Below are 27,986 nucleotides of genomic sequence, written 5' to 3' on the forward strand. Positions count from 1 at the left end.
TATCCATACCTTACTCTTTCTGAAATGAGCCCAAATCACCCCGATAATTGAAAAAGGTTATTATTGTCGTTCAAAATGACAGGAGGGGGAAGGCATTACCAATTTTCTTTAAAATAACTGAAAAATAAGAAACAACGGAGAGCTGCCCTCTGCCGACAGACACCCACCATCAGTGACGATCATGCCGGCTTCCAAGGGCTCGTCAGAGAACGTTTTATAACTGATGCCACAAGGGCCCTCGTGAACATTCAGGAAAGACCCGACGCCGTGTCCTGTTCCGTGCAGGTAATCCAGGCCGGAATCCCACAGGGCTGACCGGGCAAAGGAGTCTAGAAGGTGGCCTGCAAGACAAATGGCTGTTGGTATCCCACAGCACTTTGAGGGATCAGGTGTGTTGGCTTCAGAGGCTCAAACAGAATCCAAAAGGCAAAGGTTATTCAAGAGTTCAGAGTTCAGCCCAGCACAAGGGAGAACTTTCAACAACCCAGTCAGAGTTCAGTCTAAAGCCAGACCATCCCCACCAGCGGGTTAAGACATGGCCACCTGCTTTCAGATTGAGGCTGCGACGGGTGACGCAGACAATTCCTTCCCCGGCCCTGGGACTTTAAGGTTTCAGAATTACAATTCAGATTCTCACCAGGCTACGCACAGACTGGTAGGCATGAAAGATGAAAAGACCACGTCTAAGGGTGTTGAGCACATGCCCCGCTGCCAGAGTCAAGGCCTGAGTCTTGTAACTTGCAGGCCAACACCCCATCCACCAGTGCTCAGAGAAGAGTACACCCACGTCAGGATCTCGGTGACGTAAATCCAACAACACACGGCTCCGTGCTGAAGACATGGGGAGGCTGCCCTAACTTCTACTGCATCTGAGGCCTTTGTGCCGGACTTACCCCAGCGTGTGTCAAGAGCCTCTTAGTAGCCAGAACCGGCACTGGTAACCATCCTAAGCCTGGCTCGTGAGTGGCAGGGGCTGGGGGAGGGGTCCTGCACATCCTAGGGGAGCCAGAACTGAACTAGGACTGAGGTGTGGCTGAGCTCCGAGCCTGCCTCGTTACAGGGTGAGCCACCTACCTTTGGTTCCCGTTGGGAAAACAGCCGCGCTCACAGCAATGTGGCCTTTCAGTACATACGTGAAACACTCCTGCCAAAGAAAGCCCAGAGGGGGGTTGCAGGAGGCAGGTATTCAAACCCTACAGCCCTTCTAGCACATCAGAGCAGCCTGCCTGTTAATGTGTCTACGAGAACGGCAGAGAACATCAGAGTGAAATAAAAAAAAAAAAAAATGCAAAAACACCTCCATAGCTCACCCACAGGTAACGGCCGGAGAATCTTTAAATGAACGTAAAGCAGTAGCAGAAAGGTGATCTGCTAGGCTTTCCCTTCTGTCAAGAAGGTGGGGAGACCAGGGAACATTCACACACCCTCTACCAACTTCCCCAACAGGGGCACTTGGGCACCCTGCCAGCCATCTTCCACAGATAGCTGCATCTGGCCTCAGCATCTGGTCTCCATACCACCAGGCTATCTGTCGTCGAGGTTAGCCCACACGAGCCCCAGGGCTTGCCAGAGGGGCAAGAAAAGACTAACGTCTGAGCCTCCTGCATTTGACCCCAGCAAATGCACCCTACACCCAAGGCCCACAATCTTCCAGGTAGGGGGTGGCTGCAAACGGTAAGGTCAAGCCACCAGGGCCAAGAAAGCCACCCAGCACGCCTTGTAAAACCCTTCTCCCTCAGACAGACTGCTCAGAGTCTCAGCCTATCTGACTCGAGACTGACTGATCTCCAAGCTCTTAGCTTACAGCCTCATGTGCAACCCAGGAGATTGGCACCACTGTGCCCATGTCTAAAGAAGAAACACATGTTCAAGGCCACAGTCAGGACTGGCAGAGAGCTAACCCAGTTTCCAGACCCCTGGCAGGCATCTCTCTACCTTGGTTATATGCTACCTTTCTAACTTGTCAGAGCAGAACAAAGTTCCTGGAAAGGGGAGCCGGAAATAAGAACGCTGACCTTGGAAAAATAAGAGGGTGGCTTTCAGAATCCAATCGAGACCCTGCCGATAAACCACATATTTTACTACCCACTCCCCTGCAAGAGAAGGCCAAAGCTATTTGAAGTTGAACTTGAGCTGCTCTGACCTTAACAGCAAGCTTTTAAATTTTCTATAAATGTCTTATCCTCCATAATTAATCACACAGATCTCATAAACCCAATGAGCCTGACTCCACAAAAATGAGCGTTTTACTACCCTGCTTATAATTTTATTTATTTATGCAACCCCCTGATAAAAGCAAGGTTCTTTGTAAGAAGGCAGGGCCTCAAGGCTCTGTTTCACATTACCTTCTCATAGGCAGTAGGGGTCCCGAAGTGCATGGTCCGGGTAACATCTGTAGTTCCATCCCTGTCAAAAGGAGAGAAAACACAGTTTCTCCAGTCAAAATAACCCTTTCTCAGCCATGAAACAGAACATGGAGAAACTACACACACAGTGCTGAACAGCACAGGCCACACCCACTTCAGAAAACAGCGGGCGTTCCCTCCAAGGTTAAGCTGCTTCCTCAAGAGCTGTCAGCCTAACTCACACACACACCCAAAGAGGTGGGTCTGTACAAAACTCACACGTGAATTACCTGTGGCAATGACTGTACAACTCTGTGTATACATAAAAAATAATTTTATACTTTGGGTGGGTGAAGTGTATCTCAATAAAACTGTTATAAAAAATAAACCAAAGTGTAACTGTCAGACTGGCTTGCGAGAGTAGGAATGGATACAGTCCTGACAGGCTGTGTTCTGGGGCCATACAATGAGGGATACTCTGAGGGATACAATGAGACAGCCATCACTGGTCATGACGAAAAGCAGCAGACCAAGTACAGAGGCTTGGACCAAGAACTTGTGGCAAGAAAACCAAAATCCTTTCCCTGCAGCTGGAGAGCAACAGGATTATTAAAGAGGCCTATTAAAGAGGTGCCTTTTAACTAAATACACTAGTTCACACCAAATATAGAACTTACAGAATCTTCCTATACAATTCAGGAAAGACAAAAATGTATACTAGGACTAAGCGATTCCCATGTGAACACCAGGCCAGACTGTGGTCACCCAGTCACTAACTGGCTTCCACTGCAGTGGGGAAGGGCCTTCTGTACACACAGCAACTACTCTGGCCTGCTCTTGGGTTCAACAATGAGACCCAGGCAAATTGCAGTCTTTCTCCTGGGGAAAGAAAATGCTAAAGTGGATAGCTGTGAAAGGGGCAAGACTAATTCAGAAGTGGAGAGGCAAGGGCAGGTCCATTTCAGATATATATGTTCAAAATGAACCCTTCTTCCTCAGGCCCCCAGGCAGCTGCAAGCAGGAGCTGGCAGACAGCTCCCTGGGATGGAGCAGAAAGCTTCACGGAGATCCCAAAGCTTGCCTCCCCTCAGTTGCTCATTCCATAATTTACCCATCGTCCTGTGTAGCTCAAAAGGAAAACAGGACAGAAAATGCCATTGGCAGCCAGCGAGGGGTGGGGATGGGCGAGCAGCAGGGGCACACATGAGGGGTAGGGATGGGCGAGCAGCTGGATCGCACACACTCTGCTAGAGCACAGTTTGTCCTCAACCCCTAGCTGGTCAGTCTCAGGTTCTGCAGCAGCCCTGGCCCACTTACTTGTACTGAGCACCGGAGTCAATGAGATACACCTCATCCAGGGACAGGGTCCTATTCGTCTCAGGGATCGGCCTAACAAAGGAAAACAAAATTGGTTATTCCAAAAACAGAACCACTTGGTAAATTTGAGCAGGTATGAATGCTCTATACTATGTTTCCTTTCTTTCTTTAAGGGAGGGGATTCAAGACACGATTCCTCTATGTAGCCCTGGCTATCCTAGAACTTGCTCAGTAGACCAGGCTAGCCTCAAACTCAGGGAGCCAAGTGTCTCTGCCTCCCCAAATACTGGGATTACAGGTATGTGCCACTATATCCAGCCTCTGTATGTTAGTCCTGAAGCATATTTAAGTCAGAAGTTATTATGAAAAGAAAAATTACCCAATAAATGACAGGCATTAAGCTTACACTATTCCAAGGCTTTGCAGCCTGGCTTGCCAACTAAGAAAGGGGAACAAAAAGGGGAACTGCGCTTGTGTATGGGACAGAAACAGTGCTTGAGATGACTTTAAAACAAAACAGTAAGGAGGCTGAGGCAGGAGTGTTACAAGTTAGGACAGGCCTAAGCTACACAGTGAGGCCACATCTCAAATAGCAAACGAACAACACAAAAAACAAAAACAAAAACAAAAACCACCTGACAGAAAAAGCAACAGTCTAAGCTTGGGCTCCAGGGTCCATGACGGGCTCCCTAGCTTCAGGGCTCCGAACCCTGTCCAAGGGTCTCTGTGCAGGGCAGGGCTCTGTGGACCCGCTTCTACTGGGTGGCTCTTTGTGAGACGAGATCCACCTTCCCCATCCTATATTCTAGAGAGCACCGCCGGGCTGGGGAACGCCCAGAAGAGGACAGCATTCTGAGCTCACACTCTGTGGGTACCAATCCCTCTCCGGCAATAACAAAACAATGGGATACCGCCCAGCCTGTGAGCAGACTTTCAACAGCCTGCAGTGAAAAGACCGAGAGGAGCAAAGGACTTTGATGTTGTTATTGCTCTAACCATATGAAAAAATCCACCATGAAATTCATCATCTGAGTAAATCCCTTTAGTATCTGTGTGTTGGAGCAGGAGCATTACCTCTTTGGTATCTGTGTGTTGGAGCAGGAGTGTTAGTGTGAGTGATGTCGGCACATGTGTGACTACCTCCCACACACAGCTCTGAAATCTACCCAAGACCAATGGTTCTAAACGCAATTATTTAAGGGAGCAAAGTCTATCGCAACTGCAGCCCAGAGACGGACTGAGCCCTTTGCTTGACTGCACACTTAGGAGAAACAGGCATATACAAAACGCCCTACACGGGGCAAAAGTGCTGACCTGGGTAAGCTGATGCCCAACCTAATGACATCTCCTACGTCTCCACCAGCAGGGCTCAGGTCCTGAGCACATCAAAAAACAAACAAACAAACAAACAAACAAAAACCCTCGACTAGGACGCCGGGTTGGAGCCGGAGTCAGGGAGAGACGGCTCAGCTGCCAGCACCTCTCTCCACAGTCAGTCAGCAGTCCACCTTTTAGATGCGGCAGTGGGACTTACACTGGACAGAGCAGGACAACAAGAAACCTGCTGCTGGGAAGAAGTCATTCCAGAACTCCAGTGAAGATACAAGGGTTCTGAGTTTCTGAGCCTCAGAAAGGAAGTACGGGCGGGTGTGGTAGCTAATCCCTGCAATCTCGGGCTGAGGCAGGAGGATCATCACAAGGCTGATGCCAGCCTAGGCTATGTAGTGAGTTCCGGGCCAGTCTGAGCTTCAGAGTGAGAATCTATCTTAGAAATATTAATAACAACAAACAAACAAGGAAGGGGAGAGTTCTAAAAGGCGGAGACTTGAGGACTCTGAGGAGACGAGGCGTCTGGGTTCTTCTCTCCCACTTCAGTCTCCACAGACACACAGGGGTGGGCATGGAGCCTCTAGGAAAACTGTCTCCCTGCTCAGACTCCTGTGCAGAGGCAGGTGTAAAGGCCTCTGTCTGCAGGCCTTACGCGTAGTGAATGATGGCGCCGTTGGGTCCCGTGCTGGAAATCGTCGGGAAGCTCAGGTCCACAAAGTCAGCCTGTTGTCTGGGACAGAGAGAGCAGAGTCACCGGGAGGGCTGCGGTGCTGGGAATTAAGGCCCTCCCAGCACACTCGGCTGGCCAAGAAGTCAGCACAAGTCCCCGGGTATCCTCAGCAAACACTTACCTTCGAAATTCCTCAGCCTTGTCAGCTGCAGAGATCTCCGTTACGCCACCTTTGGGGACCTGCAGGAAAAAAAGTATTTATAAATCATCACTGAGAGTCACTCGTGCTCCAGACAGGAGAAGGGGGTTCCTCAGACGGCTGACTTGTCCTCAGCTCTCACTCGGGAAGGACCACTCTTCAGGATACACTGTGTGTCCTCTCACAGGGAGGAAACTTTGGCAGGCTCCAAGCACAGCTGTCTACAGTGGAAGGGTTTCTAGCCATTTAATGATTCACTGGACTCTTCTGTCACGGCACTGTGTGCCCAAAGCTGCCGAAATGCACTGCATCTAAGTTTAAGGCTACTGAAGGCAAGAGCACTGCAGGAATAAAACGGTTAGAGCGAAGACACCACGGGGCTGTGACAAGAGGACACGAAGACTACAGCAATCAGATGCAGGAAGGTGCGAGTGAGGCGATCTGGCCCTGGACAGACAGCCACCGCCTGGATCTTTTCTCAGGACGGCGAGGCACATGGCCAGCGTTCACACCGCACGGTCCTAAGAGAAGGTAAACAAACGGCAAGAGCCCATCTGTATCCAGGACGACAAAACGACTTCCAGACAGCAAGACTGAAGTACAGAGAAACCATGGCCGCACTAGAAGTGAGGCTACTCCAGTCTTCCCACTTCTAGCAGCAACCCGTTGTTTAAAGGCAGAGCGAGTCTACTTAACAGCAGCCCGAAGAAACTAACTTCTTGTCAACCCCAGGTGTGGGTGGACAGATTAATGGCCAACAGTCGATTTAATATGAAACGTTTTATGGCTTAAAGTTCAAACCACACTCATCAAGAGAGCTTCCTCCCAGCACGCCCAGCTGGCCTGTCACTCAGGAGGGCTGACTTTCCTATTCCTTCATCTACCATGGAGCCACAGTGATGGAAGTCTTTCTTCCTCACAGAATTTACTGATATATGTGTGCACAGAGTAATAGAAAACACTAAAATCAGACAAAAGCTTTAGGCCACAAGGGTCCAGGAGGTGACAGCCGTGGCACGGACGGCTGATAGCTCCGTCTTTTAAGCCTCATGTGCAATGAAGGTGAGAACCAACCTCTTGCTCCAGCCAGTTGAAGAGCTCGCAGAGGGCAACGGCATCTTTAATCTGTGCAAACCAGAGTCAGGTAATGAGATTCAGGTCCCAGTCCTGAGGCCACCCCACCCCCACCATCCCACCACCCTACCACCCCACCTCCACCCCCTCCCCCAAGGCTTCATCCCAGCAGCACTCAGGCACGTGGATGCTGTGGAGGAGATCTGGGAAGCCCACACGTGACTGAGTGAGAAGAACAACGCTGCCCAGCATTCACAGCTGAGGCTCAGTCGAGAGGGGCTCCGTCTGAGCACGCACACGGGCAGCTCCTCTACCCAGCCAATTCCCATCCTGCACCGAGCCAGGAGTGACTGACTGTGGTCAGCCTCTGTCAACCTCAGATCTTGCTAGCCTCACCTTCTGCCTGTTTCTAATTTTCTCATCACACCACACCCTACCACCCTGTACACGGTCCTCATCAGTGCATGCGTGCATGCGTGTAACCTTTATAGGTGTTTTGCTTGCACGGGTGTCTATACACCATGTGTGCCGAGTGCCCCCAGAGGTTAAGACAAACAGCATCGGCTCTCCTGGGACTAGAGTTACAGACAGTCGTGAGATGGTGTATGTGCTGGGAACTGAACCTGTGTCCACCAGAAGAGCAGCCAACGCTCTTAACCACTGAGCCATCTCTTCCGCCTGCTTTCTTTGTACTTTGTGTCATATTTCACAAAATTTTAATACATCCAATTTTACGGTTTTTCTTTTTTGAAACAGGTCCCACTACATACCTGATACTGAAATTCACAATCCTCCTGCCTCAGACTCGCAAGTAGCTAGGATTTCAGGCCTATATGCTCAACATAATGGCTATCTCATTGTCCCACTGACTCTGGAAGACCAGAGGACTTGGGCCCAGGCCCCAGAGAGGAGGAAAGAGCTGGCTCCTTCCGACTGCCTCTGTCCCATGCGCCCTGCACTCACATGAGCCCGCCTCATGCCTGCTGACTCGGCGGAGTTCTTCACGGCTTTGGCAATGCAGATGGGCGTATAAGGCATACAGCACCGATGATCCTGGGCGAGGCAGAGAAGGTGAGAAACACTCGGAGGCAAACCATTTGAAGACTGCAGGTCGGAGCTCAGCACCTGTCCCCTGCAGTCCTGGCGGCACAGCTGATGCTCTGGGCATGTTCAGCACAGCTTGAGGTCACCCAGAGGAAGTTAAATACATCGAGTGAGACATCCCCCTCCAAGCCACGCTCTTGATGCTTCCGGTCTGTCACAGCATAGGACTGCTTTTCCAGGCCTTGTAGCTATGGCTGGGGCTCATTATCCTCTCAGAGGTAACCGAAACAATTCTACCTCTGAAGGGGGGGTGACCTGCAAACAAGGACTCCTGCTCTCCCCACTTCTCTCTAGGATCACCCTCAGCTGCTGCCTCATCTCAGTCACTGAAGGGTGGACCCTTCCCCGGTGCAGAATAAATCAGAGCCCAGCCCCGTGTGAACGTGAAGGGGTTCAGCACGCCTGACCCTTCCCCAGAGCTTCCCAGCTTGTGCACATTCTCCGCCTCTCCCCACACACACTCCCCTCCTGGAGCAGGGAAAGCAGGAGCGTTCTCAGTGGCTGAGCAGGAGGCCAGAGGCAGTGTGCAGCATCAAGGATGCTGATGAGTGACTCAAAGATCACTTAGCAACCACAGGCCCTGGCCGGCAGTAGGAAAACCCCAGTGAAGAGGTCTGGGCTGAGGCCCCACCACACATTCTAACTAAAGTGGATCCACAGGTATGGCTGCCTCACGAAGGGAAAGGCCATTGCTACCATGTGATCCTAAGACAAATGCTCCAGTCCCCAGTCTCTCTGTGCCTCAAACCTCCAAAGCTCAAACACAGGGAACGAGATGAACTGTGTGCTGGGAAGTGCACCCCAGCATTCAGGGTCTTGGGAGCCTTCACCACCGTTTAGCACCTACACGACCTTACTCGTTCTGTACTTTATCTGAAAGCATTCTCACAGCGGCACCGTCATACTTAGAGCTTCTTATCTCAGGCACACTAACTGCTGTTAGGACAGACATATTTAAATAAGCCTAAGTATCAGCGTGTGCCACCCAAGACCATCTTTCCCACCACACCCTGGAGACATAAACCCAAGGAGTTTAAAGGGCCTCAGAGGCTCCACTCCAGGATCCAGCTCTGGGCTCAGGCAGAGACCACAGGTCAGAGCCCATCCAGCTCTGTTCATCAGAACCACAAAGGTGCCAGCCCCGTACAGACAGGGCGGACTGAGGCCACTCACCTTGGGGATGGCCTCGCTCACAGCATAGCTGGCTTTGTCACTGACCCACACCTTCTCCCTCGGGGACAGGTCAGCACACAGGGTCTTGAGTTCACTCAGGATGGACTTGTAAGGCAGCACCTGGATTTTATATTCTGCCTCCAGGCCCAAGTCAAGGAGCAGGTGCTGTTTCACACCAGGCGCATCAATGCGGTCCCCGTCGATGAAGAGCCTGTGGGGATCGAGGTTCACCCCACTCACATATGATGGCTCACCCCACTTGAAAGACAGAGGGCACGCCGTCCACGCCGTCCCTTTCCCGAGATTCCTCTCACCCCACCTCTGCCCACCACCACAGCTCACCTAGCCTTCATTTTTGATTCAACATGCTTCCTTTTTCCTCCAGCCATCTCCTCTTACACACCTACGATAGCCCTTCCTGTGCACACACATCCACCCCTAACGGGCTGGTCCCCCACTTATATGCCTGAACCCTTCAGGGAAAGGAGAGCTCAGCTTCTCAACTGTAACCCAGGACGCTGCCATTCATGCTAGCATCCAATACCAGCCCCAACACAGTTCACAGTCAATAAGTGAGCTGTCCAAACATGAGCACGGTGCAATGATAAATACATGTAGAGTGTCACGATGAACCCTCTATTTTACACATTAAGTAAAAAGAAGAAAGGACGGACTTGTTGTTGCTGCTGCTAGTGGTTGGTTGGTTGGTGGTTTTTTTGAGACACGGTCTCACTTTGTAACACCAGCTGTCCTGGAACTATGTAGACCAAACTCAGATATCTGCCTGTTTCTGCCTTCTGAGAACTGGAATTAAAGATGTGTACAGACACACCTGGCCCCTGCCATAGTTAAGTTTTAACTGTCAACTTGACACAGCCTACCATTGTCTGAGAAGTGCAAATGAGCTGAGGACAGGCCAAAATGATTGGCTACTGGGTAAATCTCTGAGAGATTGTCTTGGTTCAGTTGATACAGGAGGGCCCAGCCCTCTGCCTGTGGCACCATTCCTTAGGCATGCGCCCACTGCAGGTGGCACCATTCCCTAGGCAGGTGATTCTGTGCTATATAAGAAAGCCAGCTATGGCTCAGTGGTTAAGAGCATCAACTGTTCTTCCAGAAGTCCTGAGTTCAATTCCCAGCAACCACATGGTGGCTCACAACCATCTGTAACAATGCCCTCTTCTAGTGTGTCTGAAGAAAGCGACAGTGTACTCATATAAATGAATAAATCTTTAAAAAAAAAAAAAGAAAAGAAAAGAAAAAAGAAAGAGAGAAAGCCAGCTAAACAAGGCCCTGCTTCAAGCTCCTGTTTGAGTTCCTGCCCTGGTTCCCCTCAATGGTGGACTGTGGCATGAAGTGTAAGTCAAGGTCATCCTTTCCTCCCCTAAGTTATTTCCAATCAGAGTGTTCTATCACAAGAGCAAAGAACTATAATCCCATTCAATAGAAAGACAATGACGTTAGCCTGAAAGTAATGTCTGAAGTGGTAAAACTGGCAAGACAGCAGACCATAGACCATGATTCCCCATATTGCTGCTGACCTTTAAGACGCCTGGGGTCCAGAACCATACAGCTAAGCCTATGCTGCTCCCTCCGCACTGCCTTCTGGGAAACCTGAAACCTGTGTGGCCTGGGCCAGATCACACAGCAGGAACCTCATGAAGAACCTCACAGCATCTGTGCTCTGATAGTCTCACACACTTATTTCTCAGTCTTGTGTTACTATAAATAATTTTGTAGATTTCAAGACATTTAGAGGTTTAGAGGGAAGGCAGGATTAAAGCAAACACCTGTTAGGACAGGCAAGGACAAGCGGATGAAGGAGGAGTTCTAAAGTGAGAAAGCAAGCATAGCAACGGTGGGGTGAGGGCCAGGAGGGGGTATCTGGGTGGGAGAGAGCACTTACATGATCCTCTCTAGTCCTATGATTGCGTAGGAGAAAAACACCGGGTTGTGCTCCACATCTGACCCTCGGAGATTGAACAGCCCTAAAAAGGAAAGCAATTTCTTTAAAATGGTTCCTTTCAATGCCTGGCTCCAGGGTCAGGCTTTACAGGTAGCTTTTGGGGAGGGAGGAGTTTCTGCTTAGAATTCAGCTCCTATCAAAGGATTCCACATCTCTCAGGGTTCCACGACTGAGCTGCAGATGCTGGTGTCGGCCACCTGATGGCGCCAGAACTGTTTCCTAGTTGGCCATGTTGCAAGCCTGAGGAGGGAGTAGGATCAAAAAGTCATAACCAGTGTCCCCCAAAGAGCTGAAACTGGTAACTGACTGTGGGAATCTGCCAAGCTCAGCGCTGCTGCAAACAGACTCTGACCCCCTCAAATATAAGGGGGACACATGCAATCTCTCTATTCCAAGGCAAACGACCTAGGACAGAAAGTCTGAAGTGGAGGTGGTGACATAGAGACCCCACTGAGCTCCACCTACACAGAGCTTCTCCTCAGAGCCGGAAGTCGTGAGTCAGGAGGCTGTGGCTCAACCACAGTGGGCTGTTACTGGGCTGGGTGGAGGACCTGCCCTGAGCCAGGGGCTGGAGTCTGATGAGGTCACCGAACACTTGAGAAGCCTAACAGACAAGCAGACAGTGCAGCTCTGGGCCTGGCTGCCGCTCCAATGCTTGCTCTCAAAGATAAGGGAGCGAAAAGGCCGAGTACAAAAAGCAGCCGCCCCCTCTATGTTAAAATAATGGCTTCTCAAAGAAAGTAGAAAGGTTTAACCTCATACTGACTCTTGAGTGTTTTATTTTTTGGAGACAAGGTCTCATTGTGTAGCCGTAGACAGCCTGGAACCTGCTAGGTGGTCCAGGCTGGCCTCGAACTCAGATTCACATGCCTCTGCCTCCCAAGTGCTGGGTTAGAGGCCTGCCTCCCATCGGGCTTTACTACCTCCTTCTGAAATGAAGGGACTTGGGGCTGCTGACGTGTGACAGAATGGATGTGTCAGAAGTCCCACCACACGCTCACCCTCACACTCACAAGATCAACCAGAAATAGGAAGGCAAAATGACCAGAAACTGAGATATGTGAGTATGAGCCATGCTCCGGACGAGAGAACCACAGTAACTTATGGAGAAGCTGGAGATAGCGCAAAGGCCTCCAAATGGAAGCTGTCAGGCAGACCTTAGCACCACCATTTGAGGGGATTCTTAATGCTTAAATTGCGTTTATATTTGTTCCCAGCACACTGACACGTCTAGAACACCAGGCTGAATGACAGATACCCAGAAATGTCAACAATGGCTGTCACTAGGGAAAAGGCTTGTGAGTGAATCTTATTTTTCTTCTACTTCCTCTGCACTTCAGAGGGTCTCCAAAATAGGGACATATTTGTTTTATTTTCAAAGAGAGAAAGCACTTTTGTGTGTTTTTCCCTCTGAGGCAGGGTTAATTCGAGACAACAATCACAGACATCTGACAAAGTCTGGGGACGGAAGAGGCGGGACATCCCCAGTGGGCTTTCTTCCTCCAGTGGAGAGATAAAATGCACAAAAGCCTCTTCCAAGCCTCCCTGAATCAAATCCAGTCAGAGCGGGACAGGAGAGAGCATTTCACTCAGGCTCCTTCAAACTCTGGGAGAGGACAGGTTTTGAACAGCAGGGGTAGTGGAAAGTCAGAAGATTAAGGGGCAGGACCTAGAGAAGACCTTCCTGTTAAGTTTTCTGAGGTAAAAACTTGACTAGAATACTCTCTCTATGAAGATCTTAGAAACTATTTAAGTATAAAGAGAGAGCAACACAAAAAAAAAAAATATTTAGAATATTCTTCCTCAGAGAAGTCAGTCCTTCAGACTGCGAGGCCAGAGGCAGGCATCACACACCGGATTCACCAGGAGCCCCTGGCTGTGTGTGCGCTGTTCTGTCAGGTGGGCCATCCCTATTCCAACTGTAATGCTCCCTCCTTTGTGCTAACCGGCATTTGCTCTCTTATTTAAAGACACTGTTACGAATTCCCTCACCATTCACAGAGCTGAATGGCACAAACACAGATTCCCAGAGGCCCGAGGAGGAGATCAGGTAATGCCCCTGCAGTGAAACCAGAGTACTCACATGCAATCTCGTCTAGGGCAGTGACCACAAACCACACGATGCTCCTCTCCGCCATTTTCAACCGAAGGTCTGCAACCTTCTCCTTCCACGAGATGCCTGTAAGAAAACAAATGAGCGTCTGCCTCCTCTATGACCCTCGGAAGTCAGAAGCCAGGTGAGAAGGCTATGCTGAACCCTCGCACACAGTACCACTTCTCACGGCAGGCGTGCAGCGTAGAGTCCATCCCTACAGAAGGAGGACGACTCTGCCAAGTCCCCTGACTGCCCTGAGCCCTGCCTGCCTCCCCCAAAGGCCTACACAGCACCCAGACCTACCAGGCGCAGCATCTACCTACTGCTTGGAGCAGTTATGGCTCTGGACACACCAAGTTCCTCCCTGTTGGACTTACAGTCCACAGGGCAGCACGTACAGTTAGACTGGCAATTACATGGGCTAGCACATAGAGGCTAGTGTGACTGAGCCTGGGCTATCTGAGTACACTCTCCACAGCAGACCTCCCCTGTGAAACTCGCTTTGCGTTTCTTGGGCCCAAAGACTTGGGGCTAAGACCAGAGTCCCTGCTGCAGGCTGACCTAACTCACTGTGAATACTGCTTCCAAGTCACACTCCCAGAATGCAGTGTGGCACCTGAGGAAGTCACCTCACTACAGAAGCATCTGTAACTTAGCTTCTCACTAGCTACCTATGAACAGGGTAGGCACTGGTCTACCCAGCACCTAGCAGTGTCCTGAGCCTTCCAAAACAGAACCTTGGGCAGCAGTATCTGGGCGCTCTCTCCTGCAGCGACAGGTCAGAGGCTCTATTTCAGTTAAAAGACAACTTCAACCATGCTGATGGAAAGTAGTAGGCTGACCCTGGGCCACTCGCTGAACTCATCCTCCCCATAAGCCACGCACCCCAATGAGGGTGTCACACAGGAAAACAAGCCTGGGGCTGCCCACAACCACAGACTGCTTTGAAGATCAGCCCGGGGAATGCTGTTTAAAACTTGGCCAGTGTCTGAGCTGTGATACTTTCTTCCCAGGACCCCTCTGGCAATCTGCCTACATTCCAGACGTCCCCAGCCACCTCCCTGTTTCTACAGCAAGGCCCTCCCCTGCAGCCCCACCTCCAGTCTCCTTCTACCCTTCACTGTCTCCATTAACCCACACTTCCTTCTCCCACAGAAGCCTGGCAGTACATGCGGCTCACACACTCTCACAGGCCAGGAGACAGCCACATCTAAACTTCTACACCGTAAGCTACAACCCAGGGAGGCCTGGAGGGCAGCCCCACGAGTGCCACAAGAGAGGAAGTGGGCCCAGGGTCAGGAGCAGTTGCCAACCAGGGGAAAGCTTTGGTCTTCCCCCAGCACCCACAACACCACCAGAAAAGCTCTGCCACCACAGACTGAGCCAAAGTAGGTGGCAAGAAGACAGCAAAAGCGGAAGGCGCTAGAGCCCGCCTGGTCAACTGGCCATCCACGCCAGGTGAGGCACAGTCCTGTGGTAAGGCCAGAACCTGTGCCGGAGACAAGGCTGCATACAACGGCATCTACCAACTCCATAACAGCGCTTTGAATATGACTTTAACAAGATGGGTTGGCAAGGCAGGCTCTCGGAGTCACAGCTATGGCTCTGACCTGTATAATCCAGACCCAGTGTGAGGAGGGGCTTGCAAGGGCGCTCTGGCCGGTCTGTCCAGATCTTATCCACAAGGTTCTCCTTCACAGGCACGAGGTGGTGACCAGCACTTCGAAGTACCTTGGCCATCTTCTTCCAGTAATCTGAAGAAAAGCACATGGCCAGCCACAAATGAACACTCGTTTCACCTAAGGCAAATCGCAGGGTTTGGGCCAGCCTCTTCTGAAAGGCATTCCTCGGTGCTGGGCTCACAGAATAAAGAACGTCGCCACCTTCCCTGCCTGTCCCAGACATGTCTTCTGTAGCTGACCCTCGATCGTGACATCGAGTCGTATTGAGTCCCGAATGCCCCAGATCCCAGCAGCAAACATGGAGAATTACAGAGGAGTCCAGGAGGCCGGAAAGGACCAAGTCACTCACCTGTGGGAATGATGAGAGGGTCCACACCAACCCTGGATCCTTCCGGAAGCACACTCACCAGCCAGTCCTCCTGAGTCGGTGTGTCCTTCAGACCTAGGAGGACAGAACTCCTAAGTGGCTTCCTTTCACAGACAAGGCCAAGATCACAGAGCAAAGCCCCTGCCCACAGCCAGCCTCTGTCTAAGCTGAGCCTAAGTCTTGGCCACAAAAAGTCCTTCTTGGAATTCCAAGTGCTATACACAGGAGCCTACTCCAACCTTGGTTCTCCCAACCACAACAATGCACAGCCTCTTCCTTCTACAAGACTACGGAAATTATTAAACAACCTCCAAGAGAACTAGAATAATCCAGCCAGTATTTTGGGGACAAAGTTTTTTTAAAAAAAAAAAAAAAAAACAATGAGATTTTTGCTAAACAATTAACATCCTGGCACCATGCACGACTCATCAGAATAAAAGCTCATACACTCTGAGGCTTTTCTCTGCTCACTTTTGACAGACGGGAATCTCAAAGGTTTGTGAAGCTCCTGACTTCCAGGCAGGCAGGAAGGTTTATTTTGCTATTTGACTCTTTCCACTTTTTTAAACAAACCACTAAATAAGCCACTTTATTAACAAAGTTTTTCTTGGAATCCCTGATATAACTCCTGTAGGATGAAGCCCCATCACTTCAGACGACAGGTCTTTGGCAGAACCCTAGGGCTGAGTCACTCACAGGCAATGAGTCCTGCAGACCCTCCCTATACTCTGGCACACTGAGGAAAGGTATACAGGACATGGGAGTGGCACTGAGAGGGGACAGGGAGCCACCCCACACCCTGGAGCTGACATATTGCCACTTTAACTTTACTGCTCTGACCCTATAGTGCTACCTGACCTGTCAGCTTCAGCCTGCGGACCCCAAAGTCGGTTTCTCTGTACATTGAACCTGGGATTTTTGAATCTTGAATCCTCTAAAAGTGAGTGTGCACTGGTATGTACACAAAGGTGTACTTTTTTTGTTTTTCCTTGGCTTTGCAAAGGCTCCAGGGTGTCAGGGAATGCACTAAGATCCTAGATCCCCGAAGCATTCCCACCCCTGCCCAGACCAATGCCCGTGGCATTAGGTGGCTGGTCCCTGCTTCTACCCACCCATCTTCATGAGGGTCCAGTTGTTGTCCATCTGCTTGGCAGCTTGGAGAAAGTAGCGCCCATCCGTCCACATGGCCGCATGCTCCTCCGTGATGATAGCTGTGCCTAGAGCAGAGTAGCAAAAGAGAGGTTTCTGACCACCACTGACAATCTGTGTGAAAACAAAGTAGGCAGCCAGGGCAGTGAGGAGCACAGGGGTCCTGGACTCCAAGGACATGCCCAGGTGAGTGAATGATCCCAGGGCAGCGCAGGGCAGACTCTGTCAGAAGTCTAGACTACCAGGACGCTGGTCCCCACACACTCACAGCCGGAGTAAGAAGGAAGGAGCGGACAGTCTTGTGGTCAAATCTCATAACCAACAAGACAAGGTTCTTCTGATCCAACAGACACCCACCAAGAGCTGCCTCACCTCCCTGAGAAGCAGGCAACCTGGACCATCGGCGTCTGTGATGACTCAGCAGGCACCACCAGCACGGAGTCCCAGCTCCTACCTCTGTTTGCCCTAAGTTCCCACAGGCCTGGGCTCTCAGCAGAGGCAATGGCCAAAACCAACCAAAACGTGCCAACCAACACAAGCACTTAAGCCAAAGGAAGCAGAGGTGAACCACGAGAAGAGAGGGGATCTGACCTCAGCTAGATTGCTCAAGGGATGGGAGCCCAAAGGGAAAACCACCCAAAAAGTCAATGATGTGACAGTTTTGGAAAAGTTAGGGCATAGCATCAAAGAAGCTCAACATCAGCCATTATCATCTAACGCTGCTAAAATGAAGTATCAAAAGGACACAGGGCCCTTCACAGGGCCAGGAGGCTGTAATGGAATAACTGATAACCCATTAAGGCCCCGGATCTCACATTTGAGGCACCAGCCAGCAGCCATGTTCAGGTTAATTAATACTACAGAAATAAGCTATACAGAGCTCAAGAGTGTTCTTTGTAATAAAAGGTTGTTCTGTTTTGTCTGAAACAGCAAAGACACAGAAAAGAACAGAGGGTCACTAAAAGGCGATGTCGATGAGCAGAGGGAATCAGAACTTCCCCCACTGCACAGGCTCAGGCGGGGGAAGGTCCAGCTTGCGTTTCATTTTTGATTCTATGGCACAGGCTGGAACACAATTCAGTTCCCTTCCGGGTGGAACCAAAACAAAGGCAAAGTAAGAACAGAAGGGTTGGTGACTCACCTGCAGAGCCATCGAAGCCGGAGACGAACGCCCTCCGACAGTCACAGGGTGCAATGTACTCACTCTGGAAAACAAAGACAAGAGCTGGACCTCAACTGTTCATGCCCGTGCTGCAGCCTATGGTGGTACAGCAGGTGGAAGGTTCTTGGTACCTTCGCTCATGGAGCCAAAGGAACAGGCAGAGAAGCAAACCAAACATTTTTTTTTTAAATAGTCAAGCATGGTGGCACATACTTATAATCTCAGCACTGAGTTTGATGCCAGCCTAGGCTACTTACTCAGCAACATCCTGCCTCGGAAAAGCAAAACAACAACAAAAAGCTAGCACAAGGTGTGAACGACTCTGATTAAAGGGTACATGTTAATGCCCTTTAGCTGCACAGCCCCATTTGGAGAACAAAGCAACTGAAGAGAATGGCTCAGAACAGCTCAGAACCACTCAGAACCACTCAGAACCGCTTCCCTCGATAAGGTCTTACCAACACTGCTAGCTTCTCCCTCCCTTGCCGCTGACATTTGGGCATCTGTTATTTTTCTGAAAAGTGGAGCTGCATTTGTTTTAACTTAAAGTCTCTTTTGACACAGGCTTCTTTCTGAACGTCCTGCATGTCCCCTCCATGGTGGTGTCAGACTCCCACACAGGCCCATCTCTTCCTGTCAGGGAACAGGAAGCAGCACATCCTCCAATCCAGAGGGCCCCCTCAAACCCAAGCCTGTCCCACTCAGAATCCCCTGCCTCTATTTGGGAAAGAGGTTCTCATGGAGGAAGGTAGATCTGATCTGGGGGATGTGAGAATCCACTGTGAGGCAGCCAGAGCAGCAGTACTCACAGACAGCAGAGGTGGGATTTAAACCCCAGCAGTCTGCCCCAGAGCCACAACCCTGAAGCCTGTGCCAGACTGCCTTCTAGAACACAGTATCTCTCATCCTAAGGATTCCAGGGTAAGATCAAAAGCAAGTAAGGAAACTGAGGGAGGGTTAGTGCCATCACCTTGACAGGATCTGGAATCACCTAGGAGACACACTTCTGGGCGGGTCTGGGATGGATTATTACGATTAGATTAACTGGTAGAGTGGCCCACCCTAAAGGGACTATCCAGGTTAGGCTACTGAGGTCGGAAGCCCCACTCTAACAGGTCGGAAGCCCCACTCTAACTGGGACGGTGACATCCTGCAGGCTGCAGTCCCAGACTGAACGGAAGGGAGGAAGTGTTCTGAGCGCCGGCCTCCACCCCTCTCTGCCACTTCCCGCTCCTCCAGGGAGCCTTTCCTACCACGACCGAGGGCACCCTCCAGTCCTTCCTTCTGTAAGTAGATTTTCTCAGTTTTTTTTTTTTTTTTTTTTGCAGCAAGACTAATACACTAAGGTTCAAAAAGGAAATTGTGTAAATAACTCAGATCCAAGGCCAGCCCTGCTTGTGTCCAGAACGGAGTCTCCCTCCAGGACCACTGCCAGCAGGCTTTCCCCGGGCCAAAGGACTCAGCAAGGAAAACAACGCTAGGCATGGTAGAACGCCCTTGCAATGTCAGCAAGAGGAGGCTGAGGCAGGAGAATCTCGAGTCAAGAAACAGCCAGTACCAAGTGGCAAAGTACTTCCCAGAGGGAAGCAAGGAACTTAAGTAAAACATGGAGCTGCTGGCCAGAGCCCAGCGCATGTAGGGACACTCAGTGCACTTGAGGAGAAAAGTACCCATGTGCCACTCCTGCTGTGATGGAAATCTGCATCCCTCACCAGAGCTGCGGCAACCATCCCCAGGGACCCCCAGGGAGATGCTCAAAGGACCTGCTGTGAGAAGTGAAGCATAAGGAAGCCACAGACCAGCCACACCTGGCCCCAGCCTGGGCCAGCTCTGCAGCCCACGGCATGGTCAAGCCCTCGCTCAGCAGTTCTTCATCTCCAAAGTGTGTTATTCCCACCACTGAACCCAAGAGAGCACTCAGAGCACACACAGCATGAAGACAATTCACTGGACCTACAGGCACAGAAGAGATGGTCCCCAAAATCATTTGTTAACCCAGTCACTACTGGATACAGACTTTTAAGAGGGAGACAGGAATACCAGGCCTAGTGCCCCTGGTCTCTATCAGCTACTCAGGTCGAGGCAAGGTCTTAAGTTCAAGGTCTGCCTAGACAAGTCCAAGAACAGCTGGGGCAGCAGCAGCAACAGCATCACCCTCTCAAAATAAAATAATAATAATAATAATAATAATATTTTTAAAAGATTAAGGAGAAAGAGGAGCTGGAGAAGCAGCACCTGCCCCCTAGGCCTGCTGGGAAGGACAAATAAGAAGACATGTTAACCTCACAGAAGCCTGGAAAAAGTACATGTACACAGAAGAGACCCATAACCCCATCCTCCTAAGAAAGCATCTGAGGAACCAGGACAACAAAGGCAACAGAAGACTCATCCTCTCAGCAAAGATGTTCTCTGACAACACGGCTCCCTGGATGTGGCCCTCCTACCTGTGACAGACCAAGGATGCGCTGACAAGACAATACTAATGAGTCCAGATCTCTGAGACAGGTCTCCAACGTGGCCCCATTACTATCCAGGAAGCTTAGGGGGTGGGGAGGGACGGGAGACCACAGGATTCATCAGCCCCGACCAAAAGGGCAGGGGACAGATTTCTCTAGCAGATGATCACGTCTAGCCTGCCTGGGACCCAGACAAAGCCCGGGGCGAGAACCAGACATGACCTAAGTGGTCACCAAGCCAGAAAGACGTCGCTCATGGGGCTGGCAGCAGCATTACCTCCACACTGAAGGCTAAGCGAGGCCAGGCAAGCACTGAGTCCTGGCCCATGCTCTTCCCCAGTCATGAAGCTGGCAAGACCCAGGGACATTCTTCCCGGAGCCCACTAAAGAGAGTCACAAGGAAGCAGACACAGCTGCTGGCTTTTCCTCCAAATTTTCCCATTCTCTGCATTTCTCATAAAAGGATCCAGGCCAAGCCTCATAGTTTCCACCTGTCCACAGTCCTGAACCCTCCCTCCACACACACAGGAAAGAGGGTTTCAAACACACGTATTCTTAACACATCTTATGACTGCCCTCCTCTCTAATGGTTGCCTATCATGTCTAAGATCAAATGCAAATCCTGGCCCAGGCCCCAGGTTACCACCTGATCAGGCCCTGTCGTCCTCTGGAAACTCCAACCTCAGCCTCCGCCGCACCTCATCAGTACAGTCCGGGTGAACGTCATCTCCACAGCAGGGCTGTCTGAGCCACCCAGACGAGCCACCCAGCAGCCCTGAGTGCTCCGTACAGAAGCAGCTTTCTCTCTTCCCGGGGAGCACGTCATACTTTTACTGCATAGGTCCTTCACACCTCTCGCAGTGCCCCCGACAAGAGCAGAGTGGCCACAACTGTCCCTGTGCACAGAGCAGGTGCCACACAGTGGGTTCCCAACCAACAAGTGCAGAATCAATGAAGGGCCTCTCCCTCTACCCAGGGAACCTTACTCATTTGATGAAAAGGAAGGAAAGAAACAGGTCCCAGAGGAGCTCAAACCAAGGAAGTGGGTCCTCCCTGAAGCCTCCAGAGGTAACGAATCTCTGCTAGCCCCCTACAGACCTGGGAACCTCTGAGCTGTGAGGGAACAGCAGTCTGCTGTTTGAGGGGTCATAGCTGTAACAGGAACAGAAAAGGGTCTGAGGGGACTTATCATCTAAAGCTGAGGCTTCAAGCCATCTCACAGCAGGAGGCCAGCAGGCAAGACACAGGGACAAAGCAGGACAGACTCCCACTCCCACCTAGCCACAGGCCTTGCAATGCCCGCCTTCATACTCAGAAGTTAGAAACGCCTGTGTCTGTGAGAAACCACCTGATTTCTAAAATGTTGGTGTCTAACTCAAACAATGTCAATGACATCTACAAACTACACCAAGAACCTTAGTCATCTCTCAAACCCCAGCTCCAATACCTGTCTGTCTGACACAAGCTTCCCTACCCACGCCAGCTTTCAGAGGTCTCCCACCTCTGTCAATCATGGGTGATGCTGATAGGTTACACTGGCTGCGGTATTGGGCCTGATTCCTTTTTGTTGCCAATGACTGTATTAATTTCCTCCAGTTCTAATACCACGAGGTCTAGAAGTGATCGCCTCCCCCAGCTACAGATGGGAAAACAAAACTGAAGTTCACAGAGGTCAGTTACTTCCTTCCACCCAAAGTTCCACAACAACAAACAGTAGAGGGGAAATGTGAACTCGGGCCTAACTGTGGAAAGGCCTCACCCTTGCTTACGCTGCCAGGCAATGTCCAATCCTACACTACAGATGGTACTTACCGTAAAAATGGACTAGAAGCTCAGAAGCAACCAGGAACATAAAGTATGGCCCGGAGTCCACAACCTTCGATAACATAATTGATAACCCAAGTCTATCACCAAGCCGGGCTCAGCTTGCTCATCTGTGAAATAGGGAGATGATGATGCCCACCCTTAAGGACTGGGTAGGAACTGGTGCTCAGCACGAATAAGAGCCACATTTGCTCCTGTGCATTAGGCACCGAGCCAGACTCAGGGAACGTAATCAGGTTTCTCAGAGTAGGCAATCGTGCCAGCCACAGGGGACAGGCATCCTGAGAAACATGAGCTACAGCCACGTAAGGTACGACGGATATGCAGTGCAGAGCTTGCTCTAGCTTCAAGGTTGCTTAGATCTGCCTTTAAACCCATCAGGCTGCAGTTTGAGGTCTAACCTGGGCCACCATGGACAGAGGAGGAACAGAGGACTATCCAGAGAAAGGGGAAGGCTAGAGAAGGCCAGAGGCAGGACACAAGATCTGGGCTGCCCGCCAACAGGCCTGACAACAGAGGCAGCAGCAGAGAATTCTGGGAACAGTCTGAGGACATGGTCAGAGCTCCATAGAGGAAGAAGCAGAGAATTCTGGGAACAGTCTGAAGACATGGTCAGAGCTCCTGAGGCAGCAGCAGAGAATTCTGGGAACAGTCTGAAGACATGGTCAGAGCTCCACAGAGGAAGAAGCAGAGAATTCTGGGAACAGTCTGAGGACATGGTCAGAACCCACAGAGGCAACAGCAGAGAATTCTGGGAACAGTCTGAAGAAACAGTCAGAGGCCCATACATCACACTGAAAGGCTTGCACTCTACCCTGCAGTTCTAGAGAACACTCAGGTTGAGGATGGGGGTAACTAGTACTGAAGTTTAAGAGCTGTCACATGGCCACATGCACTTGGAACAAGGCAGGACAACACACGCACAAACGCCACAAGACTAAATTTATTAGAGCCCACTCTGGGGGCACATTTTTCCCTCCCTGATCCTCTGTTCCTATAAGCCAAGTATCTAGAACATGCCTCATACACATTAAATTCTCAACAAAACTGAAACCGAATGGTTGGTATCTGTATTCTGAAACTACCTCATGAAGACCGTGAACAGAGACAGAAGCTCTGTCCTTACACCCTGACACGGAATCAATGCCCAGGCTTTGGCACCACTTCTCTCCTAAATGGAACAGCGTCAACATACCTGAGGAAAGTGCACAGCTTCCCAAAGACAAACACTCCTGCCACAAGGTAGCCAGGCTACCTGACAGTGGCTGCCCAGCTAGAACTTCATTTCCCAGGTCCCATTGCTTCTAGGTAGGTCACATGATGGGAAGGAATGGCTGCCCAGCTAGAACTTCATTTCCCAGGTCCCATTGCTTCTAGGTAGGTCGCATGCTGGGAAGGAATGGCTGCCCAGCTAGAACTTCATTTCCCAGGTCCCATTGCTTCTAGGTAGGTCGCATGCTGGGAAGGAATGGCTGGGTCAAGAGTTAAATATAAGTACATTCTCTCAGTAACTTCTCCCTCGGCTAGCTAGAAAGGTGGCAAGGAGCCCAGGTCAAGTCCTTCATCAACAGGAACTCTGTACTACGTGACCTGGGACCTAAGACCTCACAGAACCAGGCCCCTGAGGCTTTACAATGCATTACCACTAGAGGCGATGGTTCTAATGAACTGGTAGGTAAATTGCTACGCTGTCCCAGGACTAAGTTTAAGAAACAGAACAAAGTGAAACAGGAGGCTGACTTCAGGAGGTGTGGAGACAGGAGGCTGACTTCAGGAGGTGTGGAGACAGGAGGCTGACTTCAGGAGGTGTGGAGACATACAGTGTAGGAAAATCTGCTTCATGTCTTCCAGAAGAGAACCACACACTGCCAAACACTCAGATTAACAAGTTCGCTTCGACCAAGCCAAGCCAAAGAACAGAACTCAGGCCTTTAAGATAAGAAGAAAGATAGGATTTCTGAAAGAGGGCCCTGGCCCCATAACGTGACTGTCCTGGCCTGAAGCTGCTGGTGCCCGGGAACCCCAGTATCTATCTGCCTCATAGCATGTATTGCCGCTGTAAGAGCCCAGGGCCTTGTTCTGGGGTTAGAAAGCACCACTTAGATGGACAGAGGCTGACCACTGAAGTGCCAGGTCCTTGCATAACCGTGCACTGCGGGCTCATCTGGTTCATCTCTAGGGAACAGTGTGGGTGTGTTTGTAGTTTGGAGAATACACAAAGGACAGAATTCAGGATTCCCCTTCAGTTCTCCAACGCCCTCCGTCCTCCACCCCTAGGAGGAATGCCACCGACCTTGAATGGGGCTGAAATGAAACAGGATGGAGAGTCAGAGAACAGAGCCTTTCTATTGCTGAGGGGCTGCTGAACAAGTCACACACAAAGCAGCCCTTCCTCCCTGTTCCCAAAGGCCTGGCAAGGACACAGAGCCCCACTTAATGGAATCACCCCAACTCTGCAGTGCCTCTCCACAGGAACTGAAACAAGAAAGCCACTTCTGCTGGCGCCATCTTAGACACCCATAGCCCACACTGCAGTCTGCTCTGCCTGCACAGTTCACACTTAAAGCACATCCCAATGTTTCCCTCCCAGTCTCTGTTCTCTGCAACCCATGTTCAATTTCAGACCCTCTTACACAGACTCGGGGATCCCTTGACCTGTCAACAGGTTTCCCCATCCTGTCTTCCTCCTCTGATCCATACTCAAGAGCGCCCCTACTGGTCATACTGCTTTCTTGTTCCGAAATCCGTCCTGCTAACTATACCTCAACCCAGCCAGACTGGAGGTACACTGCAATCCTAGAAGGCAGGAGGATTGGACATCCAGTGTTACCCTCCACTACAACACCAAGTTTGTGCTATAAGAGAGTTTCAAAAAACAAAAACTCCTCACTGTGGGGGGGGGGGTCAAGGTTCTGGACAGGAATGAATGACTGATGGATGGCCTTTGACTAAATGTGCCCTGGAGTGCCTTCCATGGACGTCTGTCTGTCTGTATGTCTGTCTGTTCTCCCCCTCCATGGGCCTATGGTGTGCTTTCTACATCTCCGTCTCTCCCTCTCTCTCCCCATCCATACATCCAAATTCTAACCGCCCGCAGCCAGGTTAAATGCACTTCTTGGAGGAAGCTTTCTTAACCCTGTTGTCCTATTAGTCTCTTCTGGGAGTACATCCCATAGGCACACAGACCAATGCTGTGATGGCAAGAGCTCCCGGCCACCCGTGAACACCGAGCTCCCAACAAACAGGTTCTTATTATCAGTTGCTTTCTTATGAGACTGAAGCTGTGAGTACTTGATTTATCATTTTAATCAACTGTAATGGAATTTTAATGTAATTAGAAAACTTTTAGGTATGCTTAGAACAACTTGGGTATGTGAGTCTACTTTGTCAGCTACAAATTTAATGAAAGGTAAATACAGATCAAATGTTCGAAACCAGATTTAAATTGAGGTGTTTTATAGATATAAACTACCATACTCGAACGCTTCCTACAAAAAGTAATCTATACTCTTTATACAGGTATGTGAAAATGATAGTTTCCTCTGATACCCCGGAGTGAATCATTTAAGTACTTTACTGTCTTACAACGTGGCTAAAGATTGCACACTGAACACCCCTCACACGTTCCTCCTGGACGGTGCTGGCTGGGCCCCTCCCTGACACGAGCAGTTTTGTGTGTCTTCACAACTCTGTGGCTTGTCTAGCTTTTTACTCTAAGGGGACTCTCATTCACTGCTTAACAGTGACAGCAACTGTAAAAGCAGCTCATGCAATGAAACCTAAGGGGCAGGCCTGCCTTAAGCAGTTGCTGACAGCAGCCTGTGACCAGGTTAGCTGAGCTCAGAATCTAACAACCATGCAGCTGGCTACGCAGGCAAGTGTTTGACCCAGGATCGTCCTCGGGCCCCCAGGGGAGCTGCCTGCCTCTGCATTTGTCCAGTGTCAGCCCCCTAGAACGGGCAGAAACTACAAAAAAAAACAAAGCTCAGCTTCCCCACAGTCCCTGTGCACAGACCAGGGGCCCTGCGGTGCATTCCCTGGTCTCAATAAAAAATAAAGGAATGTAAGTATATATAAATGTATGAAGTCTAGACGGTAACATCGATAATTAGTGACTAGTGTGAGCAAGTTTGATTTATTGCTGCTAAATAATTTCCCCCCCCCCTGGGGTTCTAGCTTCAGCTTCTTTATTCAGGGACAAACCTTCAACAATGATATTCCAGGATCATTAGAGCTGAGGGCTGTTAAACTTTGGCCAGCCTTACCGTCATCCCCGAAGGGTACATTAGGGTAAGTTAGGCCACACCTAATGTCAGAGGCGAAAGCACTTAAAATTCAATGGGACACAGAATTTCTCTTGGTGATAAAGAGAAAAAGGTATTACATGAACAGCACCCAGGCCTAAGAACATCAAGATAAGCTTGGCTTGGCTTAGCTACGAGAATGTTCTCTGCCCATAAACACACAGATAGTACAGGGTGTAGCTTAACACTGGGCTAAAGGAACAGAAACCCGAAGGCACAGACACACACAGCTGCACACAGTCTGAGCCAGGCAAGTCCACTTAACAGTGGGGGGAGGAAGGCAGTGAGGCTCAAATCTTTCTGCACGAGGCCACCTTTGGAGGTAAGGGTTCACAGATAAAGTAGAGAGAGGACATGGAGGCAAGCAAATGGAAAGGGAAGAGAGGGGGTGACATGGGGGAGGGAGGACCCTTATCACCCACACCTGTCAGCTCCTGTCCTGTGCAGCCTTGAGGACACTGTTAGGCAAAGCAAACACCATTAAAGTCAAACACGTGCTTCAGGCTACTTGAGGCATCTGAGTTGCTCAAGCTCTCGGATCCCTAAGTGCAATGGTGGGTCACAGGAGCAGGGAGGAGGGGAAATGAAGGGTCTCTCACTCTCGATATCTGCTTTTCGGGGTGAAGGCCCATCTAGAACCCTGTTGGGTACAGTGTGTAGTTCCTGACATTCTGGCACTGTGCTCTACAGGATTGTGCTGGGGGACTCCGGGGTGTGTTTTCACTACAGCTCACTGCACTGTTCAGCTCACACATTGTAGGACATCTGACAAGACACGAGAGCACCCACAACACTTCTAACACCACAGTAGAGGTTGATCTTAGCACTTCACAGTCACACCTTCACTGCCTGCTCCCTCAGGGGAGACCCCAGCCCCATGTTTGCTCCCCAGGATGGGAGGAGAGGTGTGCGAGAGGAAGACCAAGGTGTTCACATCAATCACAACCTCACCTGGGACTCTGAACCTGGGGGGAAGCTCAGTCTACTATCTTGAAAGTAAGAGAGAGATAGGGAAACGCAAGCGCAGCAGTTGTCCGGTTCATACTGCCTGCTCTGTAACCTGCTCTGGATGCCCCTGGCAAGAGCCTCCTCCCTACTCCTCCCCACACTTCCTCAAGGCCAGCACATTCCTCTCCAGGAGAACTGCAAAAGCAAGAGAGCCCAGCACTGCCAGCACTGCCAGCACTGCCAACACAGCGTTTCTGCCTCTAAGCCCGTGGCTCTCAACCCTCCCACTGCTGCGGCCCCTGAATACTGACTGCCCCACATGTGTGGTGATCCCCAGCCACAAAATTACCTTCATTGCTGCTTTATAACCGTAATCTTGCTGCTCTTATAAATCATAATGTAATCTGTGTTTGCAGATGGTCTTAGGCGACCACTGGGAAAGGTTGATTCCCAGGTTGAAAACCACTTGCGCTAAACTCTCAAAACATTTTTTTTGATTGTACATGGCGCCTCCAGGTAGTTTCTGCCACCTGCAACTGAGGACTCCTAAAACCCAGCCTTATCTCCCACTAATGTTCTTTCGTTCCCTGAGACTTCTCCAAGGAAACTGGCCATACTACTAGTTCTAAGAGGCTTTCTGCTTCTCCGGTTTTGTCCCTATTAACCCTCCTACTTGGAACCCCTTCCCTTGTCCATGCCCAATTTCCACTCCCCACACTTTCCCTACCCTTCACGTTCTAGTTCAACTGCCATCCTCCTGTCCTCATCCCCTCCTTGCCTGTGACTGCCACTGCCCCATCAAGTTTTCTTCACAGCGGTTGC

General features: G+C 50.5%; 1 protein-coding gene across 5 annotated transcripts in view; it reads right to left on the reverse strand.

The window, feature by feature from the left end:
• The window catches only part of Xpnpep1 (X-prolyl aminopeptidase 1), a 50,121-nt gene that overhangs the window by 5,373 nt on the left and 16,762 nt on the right, over positions 1 to 27,986 (reverse strand). For 3 of the 5 annotated variants that reach the window (NM_131913.3, NM_001398660.1, XM_087602657.1), the window contains 15 exon segments: positions 168 to 341; positions 1,075 to 1,144; positions 2,346 to 2,406; positions 3,663 to 3,734; positions 5,644 to 5,721; positions 5,843 to 5,901; positions 6,935 to 6,985; positions 7,898 to 7,987; positions 9,212 to 9,422; positions 11,118 to 11,199; positions 13,261 to 13,356; positions 14,883 to 15,026; positions 15,304 to 15,396; positions 16,434 to 16,538; positions 17,612 to 17,675. In NM_131913.3, coding sequence (NP_571988.1) covers positions 168 to 341; positions 1,075 to 1,144; positions 2,346 to 2,406; positions 3,663 to 3,734; positions 5,644 to 5,721; positions 5,843 to 5,901; positions 6,935 to 6,985; positions 7,898 to 7,987; positions 9,212 to 9,422; positions 11,118 to 11,199; positions 13,261 to 13,356; positions 14,883 to 15,026; positions 15,304 to 15,396; positions 16,434 to 16,538; positions 17,612 to 17,675 — 1,450 coding nt within the window. 5 annotated transcript variants of the gene reach the window in all.

The sequence above is a fragment of the Rattus norvegicus genome, chromosome 1 (genome assembly GCF_021556685.1).
Source record: "Rattus norvegicus strain SHRSP/BbbUtx chromosome 1, alternate assembly SHRSP_T2T, whole genome shotgun sequence".
NCBI classification, from domain to species: Eukaryota; Metazoa; Chordata; class Mammalia; order Rodentia; family Muridae; genus Rattus; species Rattus norvegicus.